Source organism: Mytilus trossulus, chromosome 13 (assembly GCF_036588685.1).
Source record: "Mytilus trossulus isolate FHL-02 chromosome 13, PNRI_Mtr1.1.1.hap1, whole genome shotgun sequence".
Classification (NCBI taxonomy): domain Eukaryota; kingdom Metazoa; phylum Mollusca; class Bivalvia; order Mytilida; family Mytilidae; genus Mytilus; species Mytilus trossulus.
In genome coordinates, this window is record NC_086385.1 from 50,964,199 (window position 1) to 50,985,670 (window position 21,472).

The 21,472-nt window shown below is 32.0% G+C and overlaps 1 protein-coding gene across 6 annotated transcripts in view; it reads left to right on the forward strand.

Moving 5' to 3' along the window:
* Positions 1–831: 831 nt before the first annotated feature.
* The window catches only part of LOC134694009 (advillin-like), a 53,361-nt gene continuing 32,720 nt past the window's right edge, over positions 832–21,472 (forward strand). For 2 of the 6 annotated variants that reach the window (XM_063554999.1, XM_063555004.1), the window contains exons 1-2: positions 832–917; positions 17,981–18,086. In XM_063554999.1, coding sequence (XP_063411069.1) covers positions 18,009–18,086 — 78 coding nt within the window. In that variant the 5' untranslated portion in view covers positions 832–917; positions 17,981–18,008. Of the gene's footprint in view, positions 918–6,817; positions 6,876–17,849; positions 18,087–21,472 lie in introns of those variants that run through there. The other 4 variants (XM_063555002.1, XM_063555005.1, XM_063555001.1 and 1 more) reach the window with 3 other exon arrangements.

Consider the following 21,472-nt stretch of genomic DNA (forward strand, 5'->3'; position numbering starts at 1 on the left):
AAAATACTTGAATGTTATATTTATCTTTCAGCATTTATTGAGAAAAATATTGTTATATGATATCAGAGACATATATACACACTCTGATGATATGCATTTCATAATTAAAATTTCAAATCTGGTAATGCTCAATTGTTATTACAAGAAAATTTTCGGTACGGCATATATCTTTGCAATAGTTTGTTTAATTACACAGTGAAATTGTGTGTGTATATGTCTCTGTTATAACGAAATATGTAAATATAACACTGGTTTAACTAAGTATCAATATTCAGACCAGAACTCCTCAATGAAAGCACTCTGCAATATAACAATATAACAGCTATTTTTTCCAAAGGAGCTACATTTTCTTGTGTCAAGAATCGTGATAACAATTCAGAACTTTTTCAAATTCTAAGCTGAAAGATATTTTTCAACAAATGTTAGAAGTGATACATTTGTATCAAGGATTTGTTTAGTTAGACTATACAAATCCTTGGTGATATCATACCGTGGACATTCAAATTCAAAATTTCTTTGGATATCATTGGAGAAACAAACACTAAAAAGATTTACACTTTAAAATTTTTAAAAATTATTTATGGTCTCTAAAAAAAAATAGAAAATAAAATTATGAACAAGATCGATAATGAAATTTTCAGATCTAAGAAAGATAACTCAAAGGAAATAATAATTTAGTTTAAAAGATCCGTGTTCATGTTGTCCATTGTGACTTTTTTTTAAATAGATAAATTAAGTTGCATTACACAAAAAAAAACTCACTTTCAGGATGTATTTCAATTATTTTAAAATGTCAAAAAATTGGTGAACTATTTCGTTTAGTATCATTCCGCATTGATAAGGGGAGACAAGTAGAGTAGGTAAATTTTACCTGTTGGTTTGCAAGGTGAGCTAGTTTGACAGAAAGGTACATCCAGGTGTGTATAAATTGACTTTCACATTAACCTTTCGTTTGCATTTATTGTCGATTCAGCAAAACAAAATACATTTAAAGCCAAAATTTGTATTTATCTCCCCAGCATGTTTTTAAATCCTGTATTTTTCAATTCTCCGTGCTCATGACCCAGTCCACTGCACATGAATAATGCAGATAAGATTGTTTTAATATGTGATAGCATCTTGTCAATGACATCATGGTGAATTTTTGGTTATATATGGCAACATTCAATGAAACTCTCTGATCACATGAAGTAGGCAAATGTATAACTTAAAAATGAGCTGTATTATGTATGTACTGGTAAATGCCTCCGATATCCGAAGAACCCCTCGAAAGCTGCGAGGGTACAGTGGCATCCATGTACAATCCCTAAAGGGATTGATGGAGATGTGTCACTAACGTATATTTATACGACAATTATTTTTACAAGGACAATCAATCCCCACCCAATTCAACACAAAGGGAGTGCTAGGACACGGGGAAGTCTGTTATTGTGGTGGAGGAAGCCGAAGTACTCAGAGAGAACCACCAGGCCACTCGGTGGAAACAGACAAACCAGAGAAATATCAGAAGATTGATCTCCAGGTCAAACTAGGGCCACTTTGACCAACCGAGGCCCCCAACGTACCCATTCTAGTTTAAACTCCGGTCTGGGTACCAGAGATGTGTGTGAGAGTGTGAAAATTACCCTTCTAATGTACTGATATTTTTAGCACCCCGAGTGAGAATCGAACTCGGGACCTTCAGCACTGTAGCCATCGGTCTTAACCACTAGACCACGAACTCACATTATGTCTATTATAATCAGTTAATTTTGTTCAAAAGTTCCAGCACGGGCACTATCAATAGTAATACCTGTGGTTCCAGCATCACTTCAAGCAGCCGCAAGTCTAGCTTTGGAACCTTAGCTCTTTGGTCCTTTTGATTAAATATAACAATGGTCCTTATGATTAAATATCATAAAAATGGACTTGGTCCTTATGATAGCCCCTTATGTTACTGGACCTAAGAGCTACAGTTAAGCAGCTACTGCAAATATAAAAAGAAGATGTGGTATGATTGCCAACGAGGCAACTATCCACAAAAGACCAAAATGACACAGACATCAATGACTATAGGTCACTGCACGGCCTTCAAGTTTTAAGAATTAATTACTAATTGTGCTATCTGGATGGACATGTCAGAGGCAGATTTATGGGAAAATTTTAGTTGCTTATATCAGGAATCACTGAAGCATGTCTTAGGCAGTCAATGGGCCCTTCTTTTAAATGAAAAATTCAGGATCCGCCACTGCATGTCATCTAGCTATTATAAACAAACAACAACCTAGCACTGAATTATATATATACATGTATTTATCATTGAAAATGTCAGGGTACAAATGTATATTTTGTACATAGAGAAATTTCTACATACCATTGAAAATGCATGGTGGATTCAGGGGCACTCACACTAAAATCTAAACATATATATAACACTCTTTTGCATTACTTCAATACGATATATAAAAAATATTGTGCATTTCTCCAACATATCCAATCAGTGGAATTCTACCTCAACTGCTCTTTTATATAGAGGGGGTCTCATTGGTGGGTTCTGATCCCAGATCCCGCTTACTGTTTTGTCAGGTTCCTGTATCCCGCTTACACTATGTACATACATGTAAGCAGTTCTCATTTTTTGGTAACTTCTCGTGTCCCGCTAGACTTAATTTCCCGTTTTCACAGCACAATTAATCATGTTAATAATTTGACTTTCATGTGTCACGCTTACAAATCATCAGCTATCCCGCATCATGCTTAGACCCCAACGAGAACCACTATAGAAATTATACAAGTTTGTTGTTGACAGCATCAACAATTTTACTGTGTGTGATTAAGGTACATGATAGTTTTACTGTGTGTGATTAAGGTACATGATAGTTTTACTGTGTGTGATTAAGGTACATGATAGTTTTACTGTGTGTGATTAAGGTACATGATAGTTTTACTTTACGATTGACACAATAGACCACTTCAGGGTATGTTGCATTTCCATCATACATAAAAGTTCTGTTTTAGACAACAGCATTCTTTCTTTTAGGGGCATGACATCCCTTCTATCCCATTTTAAGCTTTTAGGGGCATCATCACTTCTATCCCAATTTAATTAAGCTAGGGCTTGAAAAAAATTAATGCCATATTGATTAAATAATTCGGCAAATTAAATTCTTATAATTAATAATCAGCCCTGCTGTCATTTCTACATTGTACATTATTTCTTTTTTATCCTGCATTATGACAATCACAAAGATATTGAAATAATACATGTACAATGTACATGTATTGTACATGTATCACTGCTTTTGCAGTTCATTATGCCGTAGTGAAGGGGGCATTAAGTTTTACCTTTTTCTATCTGTGTGTCCGTATGTCTGTCATGATGTTTGTCCCAAAATTGGTTTCTATTCTCTTACTTTATTTTGCCTCAACCAAATCTTAAGAAATTTATACACAATGCTTATTACATGTACATGTATCACAAAACACAGACTGAGTTTGAATTTTGGTGGTGTAACTGGTCACGTTTATCAATCTGGAGTTATTTCCTTTAACGAATGGAAAATTGCTAAATTTTTTGTTTCCGTTCTCTAACTTTAGTTTGCCTCAATCAAATGTAATGAAACTTGTGCACAATACTAATTACTAAAACATGGATCAAGTTAGAAGTTTGGTGAAGTTACTTTTATAGTTCTAGAGTGATGCCCCTTAACCAACGGAAAAATTGCTGGATTTATCATTTCCATTCTCTTTATTGCTTGATTTATTTCACTTGACTGGGCGAGGTTTAACCGGTTTGCTTATTTAAGACCAGTTCATCTATAGACAGGTGTTTTGGGATAAACAAATTAATGAAGTGCCCAGTTATTCGTTACAAAGCATTATAATACTCAGAGTCAGTTCAATTGTTTATTCCTTTGGTGACATGCACTTATAGGTTATTTAATAGAAATCAATTATAATTATATAACGGCCAACATCCTTATAACACACATCTTCAAATAGAATGTCCTTATGCAAATTGAAATGTTAGCTCTGCCCAATCAGTTGAAATAACATTGGTCATAACTCTTACTTAAGTTTGCCTCAATTCAATGTTATGAAACCTATACACAATGCTTATAACAAGAAATCTCAGATTAATTATACATTTGGGTAGCGTCACTTTTACAATTCTGGAGTTCATGTCCCTGTATAACATCATTTGGGACAGAGGGCAGCATCTGTGTCCCATGGGCACATTCCCCATTTATTAAGTATAAATTTATAGAAAAAAAACCAATTTGAATCCAAATATAATGTTAGATACATGTACATGCAAAGATTTGATTTGCTTCTTTTAATTGAATAATTTTCAGGAATTGCTAATAAGGACTTGTAACACATGTATGGACTTCATTATTTTTGACATATATTAAAAAAACATGAACAGAGGGACCCCTCCAGGTGCGGAAATTTCTCGTTGCATTGAAGACGTGTTGGTGACCTTCTGCTGTTGTCTGTTCTATGGTTGGGTTGTTGTCTCTTTGACACATTCCCCATTTCCATTCTCAATTTTATGTATAAGGATGATATATTAATGGAACATGTAAAATAAAGTAAGAAAAAAACACGCCAAGAAACATGATTTTAAATTATACTTTATACTGTAGATTCAGAAATTATTGCGAGCATTTATTATTGCGATTTGGTCGTTTCAGACTAAATTGCGATTTTAGTTTTTACGATTTTTGAAAAAATTCCTGGTTACTTCAAATATAATAGTACAAAATGCGAGTTTAAATTATGGCGTTTGCAACTCTAACACATTTTTCACAATAATTTCTGAATTTACAGTAAATAATATTTTTAGTTAAAGAATGTAATAATTAGAAACATTTTCTTGTAAGTTTTGATTTGAATGATAAGATGACATCTGAATCAGTGTCTGCCTAGGAGAAATCACTGACCAGGAGAATGATAACAATGTCAATATTTAATCAGGAAATTCTTTAAAATCTTTAATTTATATACATTGTATGTAAATATTTCAAAGATAACACTTTTGTTTATATACATATTTGATTAAAGGAGATGTTGAGTATTTGGCAATGCTAATATAAGATAATCCCCAAAAACTATAAAAAAAAAAATGGGGAAAAAACAACAACACGAAAATAGTCTTATTCAGTTAATGATGCAAACTTAGACTTGTGTTTTCTATGGTCGGGTTGTTGTCTCTGACACATTCCCCATTTCCATTCTCAATTTTATTGTCTTCAAAATTTGTTGTCTTTGGGTGTAACTTCATTTTCCAGGATGTCCTACCACCGACCACAGAGTAGGTACATAATGTTGTAACCTGTCAAAAAAAAAAAAGAATTTAAGAGTCAAAAGTCGGTTAATATGAAAGCGAGTCTTACTAGATGCATTTTTAGTTACCAGAAAAGACATCTTAGTAGAGCGTCCATAGATTATGTTGGTATCTTGTATCAAATAAACAAAAAAAGGTGTTCAAAAGAAAAATAACTTAAATAAGTGTATCAATTTATATACAAGTCATTTAAATGTTTATGATCTAGTAGGAAGTTTATTCAAAAGTAAATCCTTTATTTGCATCAGGGAGACTGAAAATTTGTAAAATACATTTAAATTTTATTTTAAAACATTAAGTTTTTTATCTTACTTTTGCCAGCGCTCTAGCTATCCATCCTCAAAATTGGTTTCTGTTCTCTTTAAATATTAAAATTGCCTATACAAAATGTTATAAAACTTATACTAAATGCATATCAAACACAAAATGAAATTGGGCACTTTTACCTTTCTTTTACATTTACATGATTTATCTGCCTCTTTTTAAATAGATAAATTGCTAAATCTTTCATTTCCCATTCTCTAAGGTATGTTTGTCTTGTCTTATTTTAATGAAACTTATATACAATGCTAAGAACCAAAACTTGCAGACAGGGTTCAATTATGGCAGATTTACCATTTCAGAGTTGTGCCCCTTTATAAACTTGAAAGTTGCAAAGCTTTAAGACTAGAACAGTTGAACTTTCATTTGTTAATTGATTTGTCATATATCGAGGGTGGTAATGGGTTACTTTCATTACAAATAACAGTAGAAATTCTAACCAAATGATGTTAACAGTAATTTTTGGTGCATGACAATAAAATGTGCACTTTCTTTAAAAAGATAAAAAAAAATGATTTTGACGAATCACATTGATTTTTTCCCTAAAACATGTAAAATAGTAATAGCGATAATTATTTGAGACCAGTGTTGAATCACAATCAAATTTAATGAATTTAAAGCTATAGTAATTTATAGAAAATTATCGTGGCTTAATGTAACCCTCAATTATCAGGCCTTCTAAGTTTTCCCATAGAAGATTATTTGATCATTATATAGTTAGGGATTTGCCCATTGTTGAAGGCCGTACTGTGATTTGTAGTTGATTACATTCAGGTCATTTGGACATTTATGTATACAAGGTGTGTATGTACACTCAGTACAATTGCATCCTCTTCATACAAATGTAGGTGATAATCACTAAGGGTCAGGACCCTCAATCGCTATACAACTGCATATTCACATGTACCTACATGTATGTCATGTACTTGTTTGTATGTTACACAGTTGATTTCCTATAAAAAAAAATGTCCTTGTGGTGCATCCTGAAATGCAGGGCACTGTCCAAATCCTCCATTTATTTGTGTAAGAAATTGTATTTTAAGATTGTGGGAAAATTCTTTTTAGCCACAATGAAAACAGTTACAATTAGATCACCTCTGCATGCCTTCATTGTCAGGTGGGGTAGTTAGGCCTACCTCAGGTAACATTCTAGCTGTCAGATTTATAATTCAGGGTCATCTAGATCATAAGAGTGATTTGGTGGTCAAGAGGTTTTTACTGACAGGTAAGGATTTGTATAAAGATAAGTTGATTTATAGATTTTAAAGAAAGCTAATGTGCTGCATATATACATGTATCTGTATATTACATTCATGGTTATCAATGCAATACCATGAATACTCAAGTGAAAACGTTTTCAAAATATAAATTAAAGATAATGCAAATGAATTAAGCTTGTATGCATGTTATACAAAGTTCAATATGCCTAATGAAACTTGGTCGCTTTTTTTTCTGCATAAGTTAACAATGCAATATCTCTTTTTAACAGTCTGCATGGTATAGCCACTAGTCAGATGCCCCAGACTAGTAAAATTTCATTCGGACTAGTAAGTTTTTGCTAAACTTTGTTTGGACAAAGAAGAAAAATGTCAGAATATTGGTCTTCGGACTAGTAGTTGAAAAAGTTTTTGGTGCAGACTACTTTTATGCTATCAATATTTGTTTCTAAATTTTATCTTAACCCTTGAGTGTGCTGGAGAGATACAAATTGTAATCTTGTTAAACACATGGTTTGGCTCATTCTTAAATGTACAAATGTACTTGATTGTCAGTGTGAGTGACGTTTGTTGTTTTGTCACCTGATCTGTATGGTTTATTGTAGGTTTTTATACGACCGCAAATTTTGAAAAAATTTTCGTCGTATATTGCTATCACGTTGGCGTTGGCGTCGTCGTCTGCGTCGTCGTCGTCCGAATACTTTTAGTTTTCGCACTCTAACTTTAGTAAAAGTGAATAGAAATCTATGAAATTTTAACACAAGGTTTATGACCATAAAAGGAAGGCTGGTATTGATTTTGGGTGTTTTGGTCCTAACATTTTAGGAATTAAGGGCCAAAAAGGGCCCAAATAAGCATTTTCTTGGTTTTCGCACTATAACTTTAGTTTAAGTGAATAGAAATCTATATGAAATTTTGACACAAGGTTTATGACCACAAAAGAAAGGTTTGGATTGATTTTGGGAGTTTTGGTTTCAACAGTTTAGGAATTAGGGGCCAAAAAAGGGCCCAAATAAGCATTATTCTTGGTTTTCGCACAATAACTTTAGTTAAAGTAAATAGAAATCAATGAAATTTAAACACAATGTTTATGACCACAAAAGGAAGGTTGGTATTGATTTTGGGAGTTTCGGTCCCAACAGTTTAGGAATTAGGGGCCAAAAAGGGACCCAAATAAGCATTTTTCTTGGTTTTCGCACCATAGCGTTAGTATAAGTAAATAGAAATCTATGAAATTTAAACACAAGGTTTATGACTATTAAAGGAAGGTTGGTATTGATTTTGGGAGTTTTGGTCCCAACAATTAAGGAAAATGGGGCCCAAAGGGTCCAAAATTAAATTTTGTTTGATTTCATCAAAATTGAATAATTGGGGTTCTTTAATATGCCGAATCTAACTGTGTATGTAGATTCTTAATTTTTGGTCCCGTTTTCAAATTGGTTCACATTAAGGTCCAAAGGGTCCAAAATTAAACTTAGTTTGATTTTAACAAAAATTGAAACCTTTTGGTTCTTTGATATGCTGAATCTAAAAATGTACTTAGATTTCTGATTATTGGCCCAGTTTTCAAGTTGGCCCAAATCGAGGTCCAAAATTAAACATTGTTTGATTTCATCAAAAATTGAATAATTGGGGTTCTTTGATATGCCAAATCTAACTGTGTATGTAGATTCTTAATTTTTGGTCCAGTTTTAAAATTGGTCTAAATTAAAGTGCAAAGGGTCCAAAATTAAACTAAGTTTGATTTTAACAAAAATTAAATTCTTGGGCCTCTTTGATATGCTGAATCTAAACATGTACTTAGATTTTTGATTATGGGCCCAGTTTTCAAGTTGGTCCAAATCAGGATCTAAAATTATTATATTAAGTATTGTGCAATAGCAAGTCTTTTCAATTGCACAGTATTGTGCAATGGCAAGAAATATCTAATTTCACAATATTGTGAAATAGCAAATTTTTTTTTAATTAAGAGTTATCTTTCTTTGTCCAGTATAGTAAGCAAGAAATATCTGCAAGAATTTTTTTTAATTGGAGTTATCTTTCTTTGTCCAGAATCAACTTAAATCTTTGTTATATACAATATACAATGTATATTCACTTTTTACTACCAACTGATAAATTTAAATAATCTTTACCATTCAGTGATAACAAGCAGTTTTTTTTACATCTTAATATTTTATGATGTATTTAAATGAGTAGTTATTGTTGCAAACTCCATTAGAAATTTTAATTGAGATTAGTTTTGGAATAAGGGAAAGGGGGATGCGATTAAAAAAATTTGGTTCAATTTTTCTCATTTGAAATTTCATAAATAAAAAGAAAATTTCTTCAAACATTTTTTTGAGAGGATTAATATTCAACAGCATAGTGAATTGCTCTAAGAGAAAACAAAAATTTTAAGTTCATTTGAATACATTCATTCTGTGTCAGAATTCTATGCTGTGTCAACTATTTAATCACAATCCAAATTTAGAGCGGAATCCAGCTTGAATGTTGTGTCCATACTTGCCCCAACCGTTCAGGGTTCAACCTCTGTGGTCGTATAAAGCTACGCCCTGCGGAGCATCTGGTTTTATTTGTGGAAACTTGTTGATAACCAATGATAACATTGAAAGTTGCTGTTTATATTTGATTCATTTAAATTTGAAAAGTTAATCAATGTTACATGATGTATGCTGGTAGCTTAACATCTTATATTTGATGTACATTTGTTGGAGTGTTGTCTTATTGATGAACTCCATTTAGAAAGAGGGTTGTAAAAGGGGGGGGGGGGGGGGTATATGCACGGAAGAAAGCGAAATGAAGTAGCCATTTCACAATGAATGACCAATTAAAGATTCCTTGCACTTTGATCTTTTTTAAAGATTTAACGAAATACTGTGAGTAACAAACCTTTTTCACGCCTGCAAGTGAAATAAAAATGGCAAAACACTTTACAGGCAATAACCCTTTACCACCCTCTATAATCATGCCTATATATTTGCACACAACATATTTTATAAGAATACAATGTAAAAATCAGTTAAAAAAGATCAAATTCATTATTGTCACATGACATCAATCTGAAAGCCAGTTTTAAGTCTATAGATTGAAAGTAATAGTAATGCTTCCATGACTATGACATCAACACGATCAATCAGGACACATCCAATGGATTTAGTATAAGTCTTAAAATACACATTGAGAAAAAATGACCTTGTGCAATATCACAATATCCTTGCTTTAACTTATTTTAATGATGCTTTGTTCAAACTTGTATATAAATAGATTATTGTCTCATTCCATTTATTGGCATTCGATTTTAAACCCCTGCTGTAGCAGAAGGGTCATTTAAGTTAAACCCTTTTCAATCTGACGTCCAGAAATTTGTTTCTGCTCTCCCAACTTAATTAAGTTTGCCTTGATATCAAATGTTATGAAACTAGTATTCACTTACAAATGTATTGCTTAAAACCATAAAACACAGATTCTACTTGAACTTGGGTTGCATCAATTTTACCTTTGAAGTTTCTAGAGTTATGCCCCTTTACAAATTGAAAAAAAATGCTGAGTTTATAGTTTCTGTTTTCAGCAACTTCAACCAAATGTTATACATTAATTATGAATGTTATATACAATGCAGCTTATAATACCACAGAACACAGATCAAATTTGAACTTCTGTGGTGTTACTTTTATTGTTCTTGAGTTGTGTCCGGATATAAGGTTATACATGTATGCAAGCTGAGGCATCATCTTTGTTTAACATCCAATTTATTTTCATCTGCACCACTGTAATCGTCATTTTTGGCTCTTGAAACCTATCATCAGACTTTGAAATCACATCTTTGGTACCAAATTTAAATTGGATCCTTAAACCATCCATTTTATATTTGAAATAGGTGGTTTTATCTATAATGGATTTGTCATTTTGTCCTATCAAAATAACCCCATTTAATATACATGAAGTATACCTATATGAGGGAAGGACATGGTTAAGTCTTCTCCCTCTCCTTCCTACCACTTTTCCTCTTGCAATTGATTGTTCCAGCTGGTTTGGATGACCTTCATACCCATAGCCAGGGGGGGTTCTTGTGGTTCGGACTAACCCCCCATGAAAATGAATAAGCACTGTTAAAATCAACTCTCTGTTCGAATTGTGACTGTTAAAGTCGAGTTTGTGAGTCCAAATAACCTCCCCCCCCCCCTGGAAATTCCTGGCTACAGGCCTGACCTTTGTCAATAATCCTTGGGTCCCTCTTTAGCCAAGCTTAAAAACCCATCTTAAAAGGAATTATACTGATACGACATGTAAATATACACCATTAAAAGCATGTTGAGCATAGTAATACTAGATATGTACATGTATTTACACCTTGTCTATATCATTATTGTGTAAACAGACAGTGTAAAAACATTTATTTTTCATATCACCTTTGCTATCAATTTGTCAACAAAACTTTGTTTATTTTATCATAATTCTATATGATAATTTATATATGATTGACAGTTTGTTGACAAGTTGGTCTGTCCTAAAACCATTAAGATTATTAACAAAAGATCTATAGCCTTAAACTTTAATGTTTGTGATGTGTGAATGTCTTTTGGGATTTGAAAAATAGATGGATGTCGGGGATGAATAGAATTTGTTGTGGAAACTATTGATATTCAGTGGTGATTTAGTTAAGGAATGACTGTTATATTTTTTCTGACTATGAAGAAATAACATAAACAATTTGGTGCACACTGAATAACGTGCGTAGCGGGTTATTTAATAGTGTGCACCACATTTTTTATGTTATTTGGAATAGACAGAAAAAATATTACAGTCATTTCTTATCATTTAATTCTGAATTCCATTTTAACCCGTAGAAAACCATGAAAAAACGTTGATGATGTCTCAGTCACATGACTAAATTATGTCTATGGGCTGATAAAAAAATAATGTCAGCCAATCAGAAGACGCGTTACATCCAAAATTAAATTATATAAAGATATGCAGGATTAAAAAGTTTATATTGTGTAGCAAGGTTGGACATTGTCACCCAACATCAGAATAATGTTTAATGTAGGGTGTGAATACCAGTTCTGTACTCATAATGGAACCCTTACAGCAATTCTTTCTCAGATAAGTCCCTGATGTTTTGTTGTAAGGCAAAATTTCTTCTCTTTTCATGGGCGGATCTAGCCATTTTTAAATGGTGAGTTCCCAACCTAGGATAACAAGGGGGGGCTGTGGTATCCAAATTTAAATGCACTGTCGGACCATTGTCTAAAAAGTGCATACCCAGAACCCACCCACCTGCATCTGCAACTGCCTAATCACCTCATTTTCCAGCTGCGGTTAAAATTTCGACATGAAATATTTGCCCCTGGATGTTCAGCAATCAAAAATCAATAAACAATAATTTTAGTTAGTAATTTAAAAAAAAATATAACAATTGCTGTCAACATATATCAGCAGCCATTAATCAATTAACCAATCAGTCATATGTGTACTGTGACACTTACCATGCTTTACCTACCATACCTAAATTTTACATGGCCCTTATAGGTTTTGCAATTATCCTATAACAATGTACAATGATGTATTATAATTGAAAATTCAATTTGAAGTTGATGAAAAAATTATCTTACCTATATTTTTTATAGGAATCTATCTTACCTATAATTTTTTATAGGAATTTATCTTACCTATATTTTTTTATAGGAATTTATCTTACCTATAATTTTTTATAGGAATTTATCTTACCTATATTTTTTTATAGGAATTTATCTTACCTATATTTTTTTATAGGAATTTATCTTACCTATAATTTAACAAAACAGTCATCAAACAGATATGTTTTTCCTTCTATTGTTTTAACCCATGACCCTTTCATTACTTATTTATCATATTAATTTGGCATAATAAAAACCATTATTTTGACAATTGTATCAATGCAATAATTTGATTGACTCAGCCATATTGATCATATTTATATATCATTTATGACAGGCTAATTTCATATTTTAGATGGATGACATTAAATGTTTCATATGTAAATATTAAAATCTAACAAGATTCCGTAAACTTGTTAAAGATTGGAGAAATCGTCCGTGGGATGTTGATACTTGGTGTTTTTGTTTGAAGGACATATTTCATGGCTTGTTTATTAGCTTTTAGAACAAAAACTGAGGGTAATTTTCTTGTTGTTGATCAGATGGTTTGATTCATACAAAAATTAATCATAAGATCGTTAAGATGACCATATAAGGAAATTGTGGTTATGTTAGTGATCTCATTGTAAAAGAACTATATTAGGACATTGAACCTATTGCTCTGTTTGATAGTGCTTGTCATCTTTGGTTCCATTGGTCCATGGTAATTTATTTGATTTAGGCTGATTCTCTGTAGAAATTCCATTTTTTTTTTATCTGAATGGAGGGGGGATAGGACCTTTATCGGGACTCCAGGATCGGGTGTTTTTAAGCTCGGGATTTCGGGATTGACCCTTTCGGGATCCGGGAATTCTTTTTTTCTGATTCCGGGACGTTGGGATTTTCTTTATTTAAATTCGGGACCTCGGGATTTCGTGTTTTTAAGCCCGGGATTTCGGGATCAGGACCCCTCCTATCCCCCCTCTGAATGGTAATCCTTCTGGTAGTAGGTTTATATATATTGCTTGAAACTAAATGAATGTAACAAAATAACAAAATAGTTTATATCTGACACTGAAACTTCGAAACTAAGTGAACATTTCCAAAATTGAATGATTAAGTTCTGACATATTTATAATGTATGATGGAGACATTTTCTTAGAATTTAAAAGGAAAAGGGCCAATATTCTGACTATAGATATTGTGTGATGAACTGATACTGAGGTCTCTTTGACCATGATAGTTATAGGGATCCATATTTTTGGTTATTAATATATTGTATTTGAAGATTTCTTGCAAACTGCATACCCTATCTGGTTACCAAAAAGTATCATGAAAATATTATAGACTTTTAAATGCCTACTCTTTCATATGTTATTTTATAAGCTACAGTTGTTATTATACATTTTATATTTAGTATGATTAAAGAAACATGGTACACCATCACTGGTTAACTTGACTTTGACTTCATAATTTACATTTCTTGTTTATTGCATATGGGAACCAATACTCCAGATCACATGATATAATTAAAATATGTAAAAACACAAATATATATATACAACAACGTGTATTATTGAAAGCAAGCCTAAAGCATCTAGATCTGTTATCAGCACAATCAGTGTCATGTACATATAATGAGAACAATATTGTGCTCAGAGCATGCTGGAAGCTTAAAAATACTCTTTGAATAAATGGTGTACATGTAATTTTTTGGGGCCTTTTAAAGCCTGCTGTTAGGTGTGATCTCCATGTTGAACACAGTACTTTGACCTATAATGGTTTACTTTTATAAATATTGACTTGGATCGAGAGTTGTCTCATTGGCTCTTGTACGACCTCATCTTTTTAAAGTTCTTATATCTATATGGAAACATAGAAAAAATCTTTGAATATGGTATTTATAAAGTAAATACAAGTTAGGAAATTTAAAACCAATTGCAAACTTGTCAGTATTTACTAGACCTGTTAGGGTGTATGTTAAAGAAAGCAAGCAGAAGCATGCCTCAAACATGGTCCTTTATTTACTAAAGCTCTTAGAATTGTTTTTTTTTTTGTACAAAGTACAAGTAAATGTACTATTAATAAAACTAAACTAGACTGACATATTGGTACATGTATGTAAATGTCAGAAAACAGTACTTTTGTTTGACCATTACTCTTATTTATTCATCTTCGCTAGCCAAGGGTTACAATCCACTCCCGCTCTCTCTTCAAATTACTGTGAAGAGAGAGGGGGAGTGATTCGTAACCCTTGGCTAGCAAAAGATGTTTATATTAGTTGTGCATGCATGGATGTGTTAGTATGCTTCAATGATTTTCAATCTTAATGTATGTTACGTGTATACGTAGGACATATATATTAATAATATTAAAAACACAAGCATACATGTATATAACAAGCATTTTATTCAATGTTTGCATTAACAAAAATGAAATACAAATATGAAAAAAATCCTGAGGCCATTTTGTTCCAACTGGCTGATCATTTATAAATATTAAAAGTGTACATGAATGGACCATTATTTAAACAAGTTTAAATCCTGTTATAATGGAATATATTTTACTAGTGTTAAATTTCATTGGATAACTTTTTTTACCATTTGTTAAGATCATACTACATTTTAACCCCTAAGTAAATCATTAATTGTATATATGATGTAAGATGTCATAATTACTGTAATAATTCATAATCTTTAGAATTGTAAGTGGATTTTTAGGCTGTTGATACAATACATGTACATGTATACATTACTTCTTAAAATGTGTGTAACAATATATACTGTATAAGGAAAGAAAATTGAGCTTTAAGCAACCATGTTTGTGAATTATAATGATGTCATGCGAATATTGATTTCAGAGAAAACATTTTTACTGAAATCATATAAAATTCATAAATTTGTTGCCTAGGAATCATGATATATTTTAGGAAATGAAATATAAATTTCCGAGGCCTGATTGGGAGAAGTTTATACTTTATAGATGGTCTCCTAATGAGCAACTGAACCTCACTGTCCTTGCTTATCTTTGATTATAATACATGTAGTTAGATATGCAATCATGGCTTAGTACACAAGGCCACATTTAAAAGAATGTCTGTTTCCCCTCCCCCTGGTCTACCCTTTGTAAATAGACCAGGAAGGCAGTTTTTTTTTTTTAACTGGATGTGATTGTCATAGCATGGTCATATGAATGGTTTGACTTGTCCAGTCTAGGCCACTTATCAGTTGTTTGTGCTCAATTTGAGTGTATTTATTTAGATTATCAATCCTTCTGCTTTCAAACACTTTCCAAAAATGGAAACAAATTATTTTCAGGAAAAAAATAATTTCATTTTTTTTGTGGAAAATAATTTTATGACCTGAGGGCTTACTTTTTACCCGGGTTGGGGGAGGGGAAACAAACATATTTTTAATTTTGGCCCAATAATTAGATATGAATACAACAACGTCTTAAAAATTGAAGGTACATGTACAATTTAGTACTGGCCTAGTGGAAATTTCAACAACCCCATGTTCTGTTATAGTGTATATAAAATTAGTAGAAATTTGATGTTCTTAAAATATATATTATAAATCGTATGGCAATTTAAGGTTTACATGGTTTATTAACTGGGTAGTATTTAACCTCATGGAACATAGAAAAATATGATAAAGTTTGAATTAATATATAGAGTAATGTTCTTCTTGAACATGTTGAAGGAAAAAGGTTCAATTTTATTGGAAAGAAAAATCATCAACATCTTTTGTCGATTTCTTCACTAGAGATTTTCATGAAGGAAGATTCTAAGGAGGTCTTGTCCCACTTTTAAGTATTATTATATAGTTTCTAAGATGTTCAATTCAAGATGTACTGTATGTCAAACTTTAAATTGGACAGAAAAGACCATTGCTTCTGTCAGGGGCAGATCCAACCATTTTAAAAAAGGGGGTTCCCACCCCAGAGAAAAGGGGGGGTTCCAATTATATGCTCCCATTCAAATGCATTGATCATCAAGATCGCCGGAACCTACCCACGTACCCCCCTGGATCCGCCAATGCCTGTATTCCATTATTCATTGGTTTTAATTTTAAAAACTGGACCAACACCGACCTAGACTGAACTAGGCCAGACACAGTTCATAAAAATCCCATCAAAATGTCACATTAGACCTGGAGACCTAACTTTTTGTTTATATTATAGATAATCTACCTGTCCTCAGGTGTGAAAGGTCATCACAGTAATGTTTAAATGTTGTTGACCTTTCAAAAAAAAAAGTTGAAACAATCATTTTTAATTACATATGAAAATAACAAGATATGGAATGATTGCAAATGAGACATCTGTCTACCAGAGGCCAAATGACTTAGAAGTGATTGTTATTATGCACTTAAATTCATAGGCCATTTTGATTACTATGAATTCAGAAAGGAATGTGTGTGCATTGAATGTTATCAAAATTGTTGTTCAAATCAGCATCATTTTGCATGCGGAATTTTAAAGTGATTAAATTACTTATTTTAGAAAACTTAACAGTCACAATTAATGTGGTCAACTTAAAAAGTATGGCTTTACTTTCAATGCAATACAGATGAACATGTATAAGTTATAAGAATACATCACAAAAACTTTTCTGATTTATTTGTTCAATTGTATATGTTCCAATCTTCAACAATAAACTAGTCTCTTAGCATGTTTTGCTATACTTTGACCTGAGTCTAGAAAAGTTAATTAGCTGTTAATGTAGGTGGTTAGAATTTTAATGCTTTATACATGTAGCTAGTACAGTGTCAAGTGTTTTCAATAGCCCTGACTGACTGATAAGATATAAAAGGTCAATTTGACTCATTTATCTACCTTCTTTTTCTTTATAAACTTTTGAAAAAACAATTTACATTCTAAAGATTTAACTTACTTAAAGGGGGGAGTGGCAAGGTGTTGGCAAATTGTTGTACAATTCTTCATGCAAGAAAACGCACAGTGCCAACATAAGCATGTTTTATCAATGAACTTATTAAGTATATATTGTATGGTACATTGTAGCTGCAGTCATGCTTAATTGTAAGTTTTATTGATTTTCCTTTCATTCATGACCATATGAGTTAAAATATTTAATGAATTGATATCAAACTGAGCTTTTCTTGGGATCTAGACACTTCACTTTTGTCAACACTTTGCTCAATAACCCAAGGATATTAGGTTTGTATTTAAATTAAGACCTAATGACATAATCAACTGTTTGACCAGTGGTCAGTGAAAAATGTAAATACCACTGTTTATCTGACAATTCATCTTTACACATTCCTTATATAGTCTTAATTGGTTGATTGGTTAAGTCAATGGTTTACCTTAAATACCTGTACGCACAGGTAAATACAAGTGTTACTTGTATTACAAGGTGGTTTTCTGTAACACCATGCTTCATTGAACACAATCTATTTATAATTCATTCACCTATGAAAATATTTACGCCTTTGACCGGTAGTTTATGATTATCACATTTAACTATTTTGTAGAATTGGAATATAGAAGAACTTTAGTAAAATGGCTAACGTGGATGCAGCCTTTCGTGTGATTGACCCTAGGAGTAAAAAGTCAGTGTTTCATATATGGAGAATTGAGGTAAAGTTTATATGTGAGGTTCTTCAATTAAACAAGCTTTAGTGTGAATTAATTTGTAAAAATAGTTGTGTCGGTGAGTTGAAATATGAGGCGTGGCATTGATTACTATACATATTAAAGTTGCAGAACAAATCTTTATTTTTTAGTGGTAGTTGTCAAAGGTGGGGTCAATGGATTTTAATAAAACAGGTTTTCATAAAAATTTAAATAAATACATTGTACAAATGTATAAGGCTATTTGATTAAGTGTTTCATATTTGCTCACTACCATTGAATGCCATTAATTTCTGAACTTTTAAAATCGATTTAACAATTTATAATAGAAATCACATGGGTACAGGTCATCATTACTGATTAGGTAAAGAGTAATGATTAGTAAATCAGAGAAGGTTTATATTATACGAGGCCTCTTTTATCTTGAATATTAGGACTACCTATAGAAAGAAGGTGCATGTATCCAGTGTATTGGCCCTTTTGTTTAGGGGGTCAGTTTATTTAGGTTTCAGTAGGTAAAGGTTAGGTCATAGATGGGTATATATATATATATATATATACAGGTCCCCTTAGCCAATTTTTTTTTAGGACTGCTTGGTCAGTATATGTTTGGGGATCATGGGTAAGGGTGAGGATAAGATAGATTAAGGGGGTTAGGCAACAGTATTATGAATGCATGTAGTCCTAGATTGGTTCCCCATACCATTCTGGGTGAGTAGATTTTTGGGGGTTCAATTAGGGTAGGGTAAGGACAAGATAGAACATGGGGGTTAAGTGACAGTTGTTTGAATGCATGTTAGATGGGTTTATTCAGCTGCCTCTTCACAGTGAGTCTAAGTGGGTTTGTAGACTTTTGGGGTTAGGTAGCTAAGGTTAGGGTAAGGGTAAAATGTAACTCAAGGGGTTATGGTGACAGTTGCAATCTGTTCTTTAGTCCCTAAGCTTATTCTAGTGGTACTTCTCAGTATTAGTATGATAAAGTGTTGTAATACATGTAATTATAGGACTTGGCAAGCATCAATTCATGATATTCCAGAATGGTAAAGGTTCATTACAAAATGCCTAAAGAATAAAATGTGCTGATTATATCACAACATGCATAAATGTTTGTTGTAAGACATATCAGATTTATTTTTAACGACAAATAATTCTCAAAACATTTTACAACTGAGAAATAAGAACCTTAGGTTTAGAATATCTAGTATCTAAAATCAGGCCAAAACATCAAATTATTAGACAGAAATTTTACATTTCTATGAACTTGGGTATGTGGGCTGATCAAATTTGAAATGCTTTCAGAGTTTAACTGGGTGCAAATGGAAGTCATTTAAATTTCTGTTTAGTCGACATTTCTATTTATATGTTAAAAATAATTGCTACCTAATACAGTAAAAGGAAATATAATTATGTTTCTGAATCATGAATGATATAAATAGATGTGGGGTATACACATCAATGTGAGACACACAACCAATAGATGCACAATAAACATAGGAGAAATATGCATTGTTCATTAAAATGAAAATACATGTACATGTATAAACAATCAGCTGATTGTATATATATATGTAACTAATAACTTTTTAAAGAGTCTTATATATTTTTATTACATTTCGAGGTCTTATGATTACAATAAAAAAAATCAGCTTGAACTGATCCTGAGCTTGTAAGAAAAGTATATAATAGGCTGTAGGATTGCCTTAATTGCTTAATCATCCACTTTGTTTGAACTTGGGGGGATTGTTGTCTCATTGGCTATCTCATCACTGTGAGTCTTGTACAATTTTTTGTCAAAAAAAGATATTAAACTCGTTAAAGAGAAGTGGACTTTTGTATTCAATTTAATGGCCTTTAAATTAAATCAACTCTACCCAAGTTATTTTCCCCTTTACCTTTAATCGTTTTGGAATGCATTCAGAATATCAGATGTAATTTAAATTATAAAGGATGGTTTGTTTGAATCACAAACATTCAAGGAGAAGCTATAAGCTAACAAAATATTTCAACCCATTCTTATAATCTTTTGTATAATTAAGACATACCAGTATTTAAGAATGAAAATTAAATTTGTCACAAATGCTATATAAAATGTTTAATCAGAGGCATATTAAGAGGTTTTTTAGGGGGACGAGGCCCCCTCCGTTTGTTGGAAAAATTTGTTTGATTATATAGGGAATCACTGGAGCATGATTAGAGCACCCACTCTTTGGCAGTCAGTGGGCTCCTACTTGTGAAAATTTCTGAATCTGCCACTGTTAATGATAAACAAAGGTATGCATGTAAAGTTTGCTTGTAATTTTGAGGGTTAAATATACACATGTAGGTTTAAGGCAATCGGAGATGAAAGATCATGTATGATAAAATAAGATCTGGCAATAAGACAACAGTTGTGGATTCATTACTGTAAATACAGAAATTTTGTGTCATTTATTATTGCGATTGTCCACTAATGAACAATTTTGCGAATTTAATTGTGATTACAAAAAAATTTGCTTAAAGATCTGCAATTCAGTTATCACACTTTATTTGTGAGTTCAAATTATTGTGATATATTACCCTGTTGCATTATTTGCATTATCATGATTATAGTATTAATAAACACCTCGCAATAATTTCTGAACTAACAGTATTATTTTGTGGAATACCTATTTAGGGGGATACATTTTAATTTTCAATGTTGTTTATCATATATGATGGAGCTTTAAAAAGTGACTTAATTCATCGATGCATAAAGTTCAGCAAAACAAAGTCATTGTGTGGGTGGTTTATAAAAAATTTGTAATGACCTTTCTATTATTTTACAGCCTAAAACAAAATTTGTTATGACCTTTCTATTTCTTAAATGTCAGGTAAAACAAAATTTGTAATGACCTTCTATTCTTTTACTGGCAGCCTAAAAGCAAAAGATGTGTAATGTTTTTTTTTATCAACAGGTTCAACCATACAATCTTCTTTTCCCACTGTCGTTTTTTATGTTACCTTGACAATGTTTAAAGTAAGACATATAAACCTTAAAAATAAATCCATTTCACACTACTTCTTTTTTTAGGCATTAAGCAAATTTTAGAGTCTGGTTAGTTTTAAAAACCATTGACGGGTCCATTACTTCTTTCTGAACAGCCTACATCCTTAAATTGTCTGATATACACCTGACGCATTGGAAATACATAAAAGTTTTTATAGACCTTATTTTTTTCACATAAATAAAAGCTAAGCGACTATTTATGGTTTTATCAATGGGGGATGCCATAATGATGATGATAATGTCAGGATTAATGTATTATTGATGAGCTGAGTTATCTCCCCATAGAATTATCAATTCAGTATTATTGATACTTACATAAAGAAGCAACTATTATGTTAAATAATTATATAATACCAGTACAACATAT